This window comes from Fulmarus glacialis, unplaced genomic scaffold, assembly GCF_000690835.1.
Source record: "Fulmarus glacialis isolate BGI_N327 unplaced genomic scaffold, ASM69083v1 scaffold348, whole genome shotgun sequence".
In the NCBI taxonomy this organism is placed as follows: domain Eukaryota; kingdom Metazoa; phylum Chordata; class Aves; order Procellariiformes; family Procellariidae; genus Fulmarus; species Fulmarus glacialis.
In genome coordinates this window covers 1145-12174 of record NW_009227328.1, presented here as the reverse complement: position 1 = coordinate 12174, position 11030 = coordinate 1145, and the positions used below count along the sequence as shown (strand labels likewise).

Here is an 11030-nt window from a genome sequence, read left to right as displayed (position 1 = left end):
GGGTTTTTTTGTTTGTTTGTTTTTTTAATGTAGGAGCAGACATAGTGTCATTTTTTGCAAACTATAAATACTAATGCGTAAAGAAAAGATTTCTCATCGCAGCTGGATGTAGCAGTGTATTTTAGTCCCCAGCTGGCCTGGTAAACACATTAGGAAAAAAAGGCTATTTCGGCTATGTATTCATCTTCCCAGAATCCCTGTTTCACATCCCAGCTGTATGGTGACCCTGTTAATGCTACCAGGCTGTCTGTTCCTTCTGTGTTTACAAATGGGTATATTACACGTCTTAGCATTTTTCAAATTGTTCATAAATTTTTTTTTTTTCACTTTTACCTATTTTATTCTTTTATTTAATCTGCTAGCTTCTCTTTATGCTAGCTTCTCATTTGGATGCAATTTGGGGGTGTTTTGAGTTTTGGGTTTTTTTGCAAGGGTTTAATCTTGTTTATGACCTCCTTGTGCTGTCCAGTCTACATTTCTCCATTCCTAAATGTTGTTGCTAGATCATATACATTTGCTCTGCACCTCCCACATGGTAGCTCAGGTACTTGCTATGTCCTTGCAAACATTTTTACTTTCTGCTTTTAATTCCTTTTTAACAAGTCTCTAAATTTTATGCATTTCACTTGTTTGAAATGAAATGTAACGGTGGTGGATAGTTTTGGCTGTTATTGTATTTGCAAGGATGTTCTGCTGTGGGATTGCTGTGTTACCAAGCAGCACGTCAACAGTAACGTGTTGAAAAATGTCCTCTGTGTTGGTCAGGTCCAGGTCAAGTTTTGCTTCTGTTCTTCTCAGGTCTATGACTAGCTGCTCCTTTAAACACGTTGAGGGTGTTTAGCAATTTAGTCATGGGGCCATATTGCAAAGTAACGTTCATCTTCTGTATGAGGAGTAGCACTTTTCCATCACGACTACAAAATTCCTCATTATTGTAGCATTTCAGTTTTGCAGTCTCTCTGATTTCTCCTAGCATCACATATCTAGTGTCCTTTGCTTAGGGAAAAGGAGGAAATGGTTTAAAATTGTGAGAAGAATCTCTGAAATTGTGAGAAGAGTCTCTGAGGCCAGTGATAAGATGACCACAGCAGAGGATGGTTTGCATCAGTCACAACTAGTCCTCTGCAGACGGTAGTAGCCAGTCCACCCACCCCATTGATGAGAAGGGTGTTGGTGTGGCCTGTGGAGCAGCTCAGCTTCTAGCAATGTCCTTTTAAGAGGGCTGGCATCACAGTGCTGTGCTGTGCTGCGATCTGCATGGTAATGGCTCCTGAAGCACTTAACGTGAAAGCACTTGAGGGACTAAGGAGGTATAGTGTAGTGGAAAATGCAAAAGAATGTTCTTTTCTATGGCTGAAAATATTTGTGCTTGTTCACCTTTTTTTCATGCAGACATTGCAATCCTGGGAATGGACATCGATGCGCAAACTATAGAGGACAATGTCATCAGCTTGGAGATGCTGTTTAAAACATGGCTACATGATTATGGCACAGAGAGAGAACACCTCCATCTCCTCCTTCCATCAGGAGGCTTCAGCCATGCCACTGCACCCAAGACCACCCTAAGTATTTCATTTTCTCTCGCCCTCTCAGGGAGCTCCTAAATCCCACAGCCTTAAAGATTACCCAGGCCTGTCCTATGGGCATGTTCCCTCACATTTAGAGACCCAAGTAAGGTCTCTGGGTGACTTTCAAAACTGTCTGGAGTTTCTGTTGTCTCAGGCTGAGACAAAAGCCATTTGCTTAGAATACTTCTAGGTTGCTGCCATGACCTGTGGCTGCTGATGCTATAATTCATTTCCATTCTGCAACAAAAATGTGGCTTGAAGAGTCTGTGAATTTATAGCCACTTGGTCAAAGTAAAAGGGGCCTTACATACTGAGAGCCAAGGACCTTCTGGCTCAGTTGTATAGCCCTAAGAATTGTGTTCCTTGTGTTTGATACTGAAAGTCTGAGCCAGAGCTGCACTTAAATAAAGGCTGTTTTACAAATGGACTTGGATTGTATTTATATCTATTGATTTAGCACTAAAATAGCAATGTTCTAGCTGGAGCTGCCAGCAGTTATAATAATGCACAGGAAAATTTGTAAGGAATATGTAATTTTTTTTCTGTTACTAGTCTAAGTCCAAGTCCCTAATCCATCCTTGGGTGAGCACTGAAAACACCAAAAGCTACAGCAGACATAGGTGTTTCCCCTAAGTTGTTGTTAACTGTATTGTCACCATTGCACTGCCATGGGAATCTGCACATGCAGTTCTGGCAATCCCCTTTCCATGCCTCTCCAATATGGTACTATATGCGTCTCCAATATGGTACTATATGCCTCTCCAATATGGTACTATATGCCACTCCAGTATGGTACTGTGCGCAGCTTCGCGTTGCCATCACAGCAGAAGCACACTTGTTTTCTTCTGGTCATCCACAGGTCAGTTCCAGACTGGAAGCAAAGTTCATAGAGCGCTGCTGGTGGCTTTTGCAGATATGCTCCACAGCAAGCGGATCAGAAAGCCTGGTGTGACTTTTTATTTATGTAGTAGCTACCATAACAGCCTCCAGACCTGCACAGGCAATTATGGTATTTTGTTAAAGGTGGATTTTCCTTCATCATAACATTGAATTTCATACTTGATGCATTGTCTTATTGTAGCTAGCAAGGCAAACCAAGTTAGTTACACTGCAGTCAGGTTTTTTCACCTTCCCACACTCAAGAAATCTGTAGAAGGCCAGAGAAATTGTAGGCAGCTGTATAGTATATTATACCAGAGTTAGTGTCATCGTGCTGGGTTTCTCCACAAACACAGATAGAAAAGCTAGCAGGAAATGCGTGGCCCCAACCCAGTGTGGCACTGGGAAACGAGCTTATGCTGTCTCTACAGCTGGCCACTCATCGCCAAAACTGGAACTTGCCTGCCCAGTTACCAACCATTGTTTCATTAACATGCCAAGCATGTGGTATTTCCCCTTGTATGTAAAATGGGGATAGATTGTTGCCTCGTGTCACAGGCTTTAGCGTTGTTCTTCCCTTAATAGTTCCTGTTGCTAGAAAACATTAACTTAGTGTTTGTAAGTGCCTTGAGCATGTCATGTGCTAAACATTACCATTTCCAGCAATCTAAACCAATCTCTTTCTCCTAGTGTGCCTGAAGTGCGATTTGCAGGAGAGATTGCTCGACCCAGCTTTACTTTCTGGGATGGCTGATGGCACCGTGAGAGCAGCAGATTTGAATTCACCCTGCCAGATGGCAGCCTGGCCAGCTACGGTGCTGTATAAACTCCGGGTTGTAAAGTAAGAGTCGTTACGTGCTTTGCGTTTGGTAACTGGAAGGCTGGTATAGTAGCAGCCTTCACTCTTTCTGTGCAATTTCAGCTAGGACCTAGTAACACCGCCATAAAGCGCTGGGGGGCTCAAAGTGCTAGTGAGCAAAATTGTGATGTAAGATACCCTCAACCCGCGTAACTCTTTGTGTTGTGGAACAGCACATCCCACAGCTGCAAACAGGAGCACAGGGTCAAAAACGGTGTTACCACGACACTAGCACTTTATGAGTGTAACACCATAGATGTTATGCACACAACAGTTGTTTCCCTCCAGTGTGACGTTCTGTAGATTGCAGCCATTGCACCATATGTAATTCTGCTGTTTTCTCACCACCTAATGAGGCCACAGCAAGCAACTGGATGTGAGAGCCTGAGCTAACTAGTTGACTACTAGTAGAAAAGCAAGCAAAGCCTCATAGTGCTGGGTGACTTCATGTAAGAATTTACTCGCTTTCCCGTCAGCAGTCTGTGGCTGGTAAGCACAGAGCATAACAAGAAGAGTGATGCTCTCTAGTGTCTTTTCTGAGATTTATTCATAGGAAAAAATTTGTGTAATTTCTGAACTATGCAGTTGTTCTTAAAATGATTCTCATCCTGTCAGTAGCTGAAGAGCACTCAGTAATTGTGCATAAGTGGCCCACAGCCAAAGCACTGAAGCTGCTTAATAATGCCCTGTCGTGAAGCAGAAGTGTGCTATGGACAGGCGATGTCAAGCACTGTAAAGTCTGTAGTGGTGTTTGTGGTAGGATGTTGGCTCTGTGCAGGAGTTGAGCACATGTCAGTTTAAGTGAAGGATAACCACGGTCCAGTAAAAATCACTTAGGAAGAGACGTAATTGCCTGGGTGAGTTATTGCCCAAGAGGCCAGATTAACAATCTGTTTTGTATACGAAATGCATGAAGACTGGATTTGCTTCTTGGCATGCTCTTGTCAACGCAGACACAAGCGAATCTGGAAATCAGCAAGAAAGCCCTTCACTGCAGTTGGACTTTCCTGCAAGGTTTCATAGTGACAGGCCACAGCAATACAGACATTGAGTGCTTGTAGCAGCGCATGAAGACTGGATTTGCTTCTTGGCATGCTCTTGTCAACGCAGACACAAGCGAATCTGGATCTGGAAATCAGCAAGAAAGCCCTTCACTAGAGTTGGACTTTTCTGCAAGGTTTCATAGTGACGGGCCACAGCAACACAGACATTGAGTGCTTGTAGCAGCATTGCAGCTGATACTGCCATAGCCACTCGAGCTAGTCATCTCCTGGTAGAGTCTTCTTGCTGGTTTCATGTTGGCTGTGCTTCACTAACATGAGCTGTGTATTTGCAGGGCTCTGAAGTCTGAAGGGGTCTGTGAGTCCATACTGTATGGTCTGCCCTTCATCATCAAGCCCACAAGCTGCTGGCAGCTAGACTGGGATGAACTGGAGATAAACCAGCACAGCTTCCATGCTCTATGTCATAGTCTTCTGGTAAGTGTGTGAAAATCACAGTCTCATGGGGAGGGATTGCCATAGAAAGGAATAGTTAGTGCACGTCTAGTAAGATCTGAATAGCCTGCACCAGGAAACGTGTTTCAAAAGCTGCAGCTTCATCTCATGGGCCAGAGTCGGGCTTGTAAATCCTTCCAGCCAAGGATTAGCATCCACTGGAAAGACGCTACAGCACATCAAACCTTAGAGAAGACTCTCTAGCCTCTCAGAAATGCAGTGTTTGGAGGTATGAAGTACAAAAGTCAGGGTTGGAGTTAGATGTGCATCTTTAACTGTGAAAATAATTAACCAAGGCTTGGGATGTGGAAGATTTTCCATTACTGACAAGTCGTAAAGGAAAATTGGATGTTTTTAAGAATTGTCTTGCACTCAATTAAAAAAAAAAAACCAAACAACATACTATCCCCAACCATAATGCAGAATAGTGTTCTTATTCTGATGTGTGTGAATGTCCCTGCTCCTGAACCCAGCAGCCCCTACAGTGAAAGTGCTGAAGGAAGTGGCTGTTGCCCATTGTTCACATCAGTTTTGGCTTTTGCCACTTAGAAAAGGAAGTGGATGCTTTTGGCCAAACGAGAGCCACAGAACACTAGTCCAAACTGGAACATCATGGTGCATTCCTACTACATCATTGTCCCTTCCGACTCTGCCACTCTACTTGTCAAAGCCGTCGCCACCAGAGAGCTCTTGCTGCCGTCAACCTTCCCAGCCCTCCTTGCTGAACATCCTGAGAGAGTGCATGGCGCTATAGAGGTAAGTCATTGACAGTCCTGCACAAATATCCACGGAAAGGATCCCGGTTGTACAAGCGGGGATCAGAGTAATGATCAGCCTTTATGCACAGGACATGCAGCTGCTGCTGAAGATGTATGTATCACCTCCCTCATTGCTGGGGAACGTGGATCTCCTCAGACTGCAGAGAGAGGTGCTTTAGGCATAAGATAAATCAATACATAAAGTGCCTCTGTTTCTTCCAATAGATTCAGGCTTCTGCATTTCCTATTGTGCATCCATATGTTCTCCTGAGTTGTCTGCCTCTGCTTCAGGTGATGCCAGGACGGGCAGAGCCCTCACTATAGGTCTTAGCAGATGAGTAGAGGAGGAAGCAGCTGTGAAAATGTCTAGTGACAGCTGGAATATTATGGAGCACTCCAAAACTTCTTCCCAGCAGCCAATATATCCTACAGCTTTCTTCACGGACAGCAAATGCCTGTCCTTCGGAGCAATGTTGCATGTCTATTGGGGGGAGGGGGAAGAGGTCTTATGAAGCAGGGAGTTGAGGGTGACGGTGCCCAGAAAGGTGCTCCAGCTTGTTGGCTGATTCTGGGCATGGGGGAGGATAGGACTGCATCCTGCAAGGGAATGCTTAAATCCATTAAGACCTGGTTGCGGATGCCTCTTGTTCTATACACAGCTAAGAGTGGTCCTTATGGGTAGCAGCACAGCCAAAGATCCCTTCTCCCATCATGGCAGGGTGGCATGGAGCATCTGCAACACTCATGCCTGCAAAAAAACCCCTTAATGCTAAAAGCAACAAAAAACCCCAAGCAAACCCCACAGCCTCTACCTGTCACATCTCATAGCCTCTAGGTGCTTTCTTCTGTCTGAGCAGAGTGCCCTGAACAGCTTGGAAGTGGAAGTTGCTTATAACCCCTTGCACCTAAAAAGCAACCTCTACAAATACCTGAAGAGTATGTTGTACAAACCTCTGCACAGGCAGCAGGCCCAGCCCAGGGACCAGCGACCAGAGCGGCATCAACCCAAGCAGGTACGTCTCTTGCCTTTGATTAGCCTAGATAGTCTCTGTTCTGCCCTTCTGGTCTGCTTCCTGCAGAAGGGCTGCGGGCAGCTCCCTGATACCCCAGCGGTGCAGGGAAGGCAGCACGTGGCAGGGGCAACATTCCCTTGCAGCTGGCAGAGCGGAGGCACGGGTGTAGCATAAGCTCATGAATTGAGGAGCGGGGCGCTGAACAGCCGGCACGTGCAGACAGTGTGCTGTTGGACAAGCCAGTGCCTCCCTGCACAAGGTGCATTCCTATTTTGTCCCTGTATTGCAGCATCAGAGCAGAGCCAAAGCCACGGTGGCCCCCCTTCTGATGGCTCCTTCTCCTGTCCCAGTGTTCAGACCAGCAGCGATGAGGAGAGATTCCTGTGAGCGCTCCCTGCTCCCCAAAGAGTACGACGAGTTCCTGCAGTGAACCCCAGGGCACTGCTCGAGCCTGCGCACGTGCAGTCAGGGCTTGGCTTCTTGCTCGGCTGCCAGGCCTTACGCACTGGGCTGGAAGTGGTCAGGCAGGACACTAAGCTTGGCCTTGGTCAGAGAGGCACTTCCCATTGTTTGTTCCTCCTTGTTGTTTTATGGTTTTGTTAGTCACCAAGTCAGTCTGCAGGAAGCCTGCTGCTTGGGGGCCCTCTGTCCAGAGAGTCAGCAACACCCCGTATTTCCCATTCTTGTCAGCACGCATCACCAGCATGCTTCAAATTTTGGTTTCTGAGACTAGGCTAGTACAGACCACAAACCACAGACTGCTGTCAGCGGGCGCAGAAAAGCTGCAAGCGGGGCAGTGAGGAAGTCAGACAGATAGATAAAGCAGGCAGTAATGTCAAGCTGCCCTCGTCCTGCAGGAGCAGGTTAAGCAGGTTGTTCGACTAGGCATAAAACAGGGCTTTTGAATTTAATCTTAAAGCCCAGAATGCTGCCCTCCTGAGAGCAGGACTACCCGTGATGATGCCGATTTGCCTGCTTCCGTAACTGGTCTCACTGTCCAACTCCCCAGCTCATGAAGGGGTTTGTAGCAAGTGCCAAGCCAGCCTTAATGCTCCGGCTGGCTCCTACACAGTGACAGCTCGCCGCAGCTGGAGCTGCAGCACAGCACCATTCTCCCAGCCAACTGCTGCTTGGATGCTCTGCTCCTTATGGCCCGTTTGTGCCTATGGGGCTGTTCTGCAAGCCAACACAGCAAGAACTTTTTGGCAGGGTTCAGAAGATGGGGGGAGTAGGCTTGGAGCCTTCCAGAAAGCTTCTGCCCAGTGCTTGCACAGATGCAGACATAGGACAGGGCAGGGCAGGAGCTGAGGGCAGCTTGACTGAGGCAAGATGGAGTGGTCTCACTGGGCTTCCTGGACACCAAGCACCAGCAGGGGTTTGTGTTCTACTTACTTTGTTGTGACAAGCTGTTTCAAAATAAAGTTATCCACCGTAATGTTCACTTACTGCCTGTAGTTTATAACGGGTACTGTATGCAGCAATCCCAGCACTGACCTGTACTGCCTGAGAAACAGCTGCAGTCGACCAAGGGCACAAGGCAAACACCGTGCTCCCGGGGGCTGCTGCAGCAGCAGAGCAGAGCCGTCTCTCTTCCCTGGGATCCCAGCTCAGTAACAGGCCTGCTAGCCCCCCGGGGCAGGGACCTGCCCTTCCCGTGCCCTAGCAGCACTCCATGCCTGGCAGGGGTAAGATGCCAAGGGCAGGCACCCCTGCAGGCACAGGGACAGGGGTTGGTTAGGGTGTGCAAGCTGGTGGCCTACCCCTGCCTGTCTCTAACAAGCTCACGGCATGAACTGGGGAAGGAACAGTCGCAAAGGCAGTAACGCACATACAAATGGCCCAGCCTAGGGCATGCAAACCAGACAGCAATATGAAAAGGAAAATCAGGCAGACTGGGGGGGAGAGGGAGAACGACATCGGGGGATGAGCTTGACTGAACTGATGATGCAGGTGGAAGTTACTTCGGCAACCATATTAAAAATACCAAACTGGGGTACAAAGTCAACAAAACACCTTGCTGATGGGAAGGGGTAAGCAAACAAGGGCTTGTGATTTATTGCTGATAGAAGGAAGCTGCTAAAGGGGAAACTTGGGAAGAGGGATTGTAAAAGGAAGCAAATCACAAAATTGGGGCTGTTTGGGGGTCCCTGTTGAAAAGCCCACCACCTGATCACCACAGTGTGAAGCAGGGCAGTAACTGCTGTTGCTCTGACCAACTCTGGACAGCCAGAGGGAACTTGGGTGCTTTCCCTAACGCCAGCGTGAGAATGGCAGAACAGTTGTCTCATGCCTGCACCACGCTAGTCCCTAAAGGGGAGGAGGTAGCAGTTATAAAAGGGCATATCTTTCAGAACGAGAAACAGAAAAACGTAGCCCCAAGGGGAAGAGGTTAGTTGGGCTTTGAGCAGCTCCCAAGTCATGTTCTCCTGGTAAAAACTGCCATCTAGCCTACAGAGATCAAGACTTCTGCTTCTGTTGCATCCCAGCTGTGGCTGCTAGATCAGTACTCTGACATTTCTCAGCTCATCTGGGGCATGGGCTGTTAGCAGAGAACAGGGAGGCACACAGGCTGTCCTCACATGAGGAAGTCTGATATCCAAAGGACTTCCCATGCACCACCCAGTCTGGCCCACAGCACCTGGACTGGGCAGAAGCAAACAAAGCTGCTCGTCCAGGACCGTTTCTGCACTGTAAGAAAATGGGCAGAATGAGCAGCCGAGCGTAAGCCATGCATCCCCAAGCCCCTCAGCAAAGCCTTTTTCAGGACTGGCTGCCAGGATGCCATTTTCCAAGTACACAGACTGAATTCAGCCATGGCACACAACCACAGTGACCTGCCACAGCTGTGTTTGAGCTGCACCCAGGTGCTCCGCTGTTCAACACATGGAAATTAGTTATCAGGAGACAGTGGAAGTGAGGCAAAGGAAAGGGAAAGAAGGAGGGCCACAAAGATGATCGTGCTGAGGGGCAGTTGGGGGTTGGCTGAGGCTGAGAGAGCTGGGGTTGTTCAGCCTAAAGAGAAGGCTCTGGGGGAGACTTTATAGCAGCCTTCCAGTACTTAAAGGAGGCCTACAGGGAAGATGGGGAGGGACTCTTTATCAGGGAGTGTAGTGATAGGATGACAGGTAACAGTTTTAAACTGAAAGAGGGTAGATTTAGATTAGGTATTAGGAAGAAATTCTTTACCGTGAGGGTGGTGAGACCCTGGAACAGGTTGTCCAGAGAAATTGTGGATGCCCCCTCCCTGGAAGTGTCCAAGGCCAGGCTGGATGAGGCTTTGAGCAACCTGATCTAGTAGAAGGTATCCCCCTGCCCATGGCAGGGGGGTTGGAAGTAGATCACCTTCAAGGTCCCTTCCAACCCAAACCATTCTATGATTCTGTGAAGGCAGATGGAAGAAATCCTAATCTAGGTAGAATCCAGAAAGATCACCTCCTGGTCCTAAAGTCAGGGTTCATTGCAGACTTTTGCTTTAGCAACAGGAAGGCTGTGACCAGCCAAAGGCTCACTCTTTATCTTATTTCTTATGCTTTCCCAAAGCATCTATTACACCCTGAACTGCTGCCAGAAAGGAGGTAAAGTGAAGCACAGAGCAGCAGTCTGAGCAAGGTGACAGGTCTGGTCTACAACACTCAGCCAGGAAAGAATGGACTGTCTCTCCTGATCAGCAGAGACTAAGAGCCTTCTCCGCCGCACGCACTTCTCTGTCGTGCGGCAGGGTGCATAAATAAAGCAAGCCACGCGTGGGAGCACTCCTCCTCTCCTGCGCACTTACATCTTAGTCCCGAGCCAGCTGTTATGAGAGATTATGTCATTGCTGAAGCAAGAAAAATAAATACCCTTTTCTCCCAGCCAAGAGGAGTGCAGGGTTGTGCAGGGACCACTGGTCTGGCACAGATGCTGGAGCATTTTCCTTCCTCACCGTCACCCTCTTCAGTGAAAGCTGGGTGAGCCACTTTGCATGTCCACCACACTCAGCTCCACAGGACGGAGCAGACGCAGTGCACTGAGACACAGTGACCGCAGTGATGGAGTTGCACAAATACCCACGGCCGTATGGAAGGGAGAGCCCTGGGGCTCTGCTCCTGGGAGGCTGCTCGTCATCGTTTAAGTCTTGGAGCCTCACACTGGAGTCATGAGCAAGGATTATGGACAGGCGGCCTGGGCCCCCTGCTAAGCAATGCCCAGAGCTCTTCTCTGGAGCAGGCGGGCAGAACTGCTCTGGGACGCGTACATGGACCATGGACTGGAACACAAGCATGGGACCACCCAGCAGCCAACCACGAGCAGCAGACGCCTGCTGCTTGTGCCTCTCGTCCCAGGCAGGAACTGCCTCAGCCTCCCTCAGATTCCCAAAGCCCCTTGGGCTTTTTCCCTTCTCCTGCAGCAAAGTCCCAGTGGGAAAGTGGACCCAGCACAGGAGAACAGCCACAAAGTGGTCCTGCCTACAGCTGCGC

General features: G+C 48.3%; 1 protein-coding gene across 1 annotated transcript; it reads left to right on the top strand.

Moving 5' to 3' along the window:
- Positions 1-1392: 1392 nt before the first annotated feature.
- LOC104069664 (meiosis 1 arrest protein-like) lies at positions 1393-7003 on the top strand (the record flags this gene model as incomplete). Its single annotated transcript, XM_009583092.1, has 6 exons — positions 1393-1566; positions 3138-3288; positions 4643-4784; positions 5352-5558; positions 6418-6573; positions 6863-7003. Coding segments are annotated over 6 exons (971 nt in total), but the record flags the coding sequence as incomplete, so codon positions are not given.
- Between the last annotated feature and the right edge of the window lie 4027 nt (positions 7004-11030).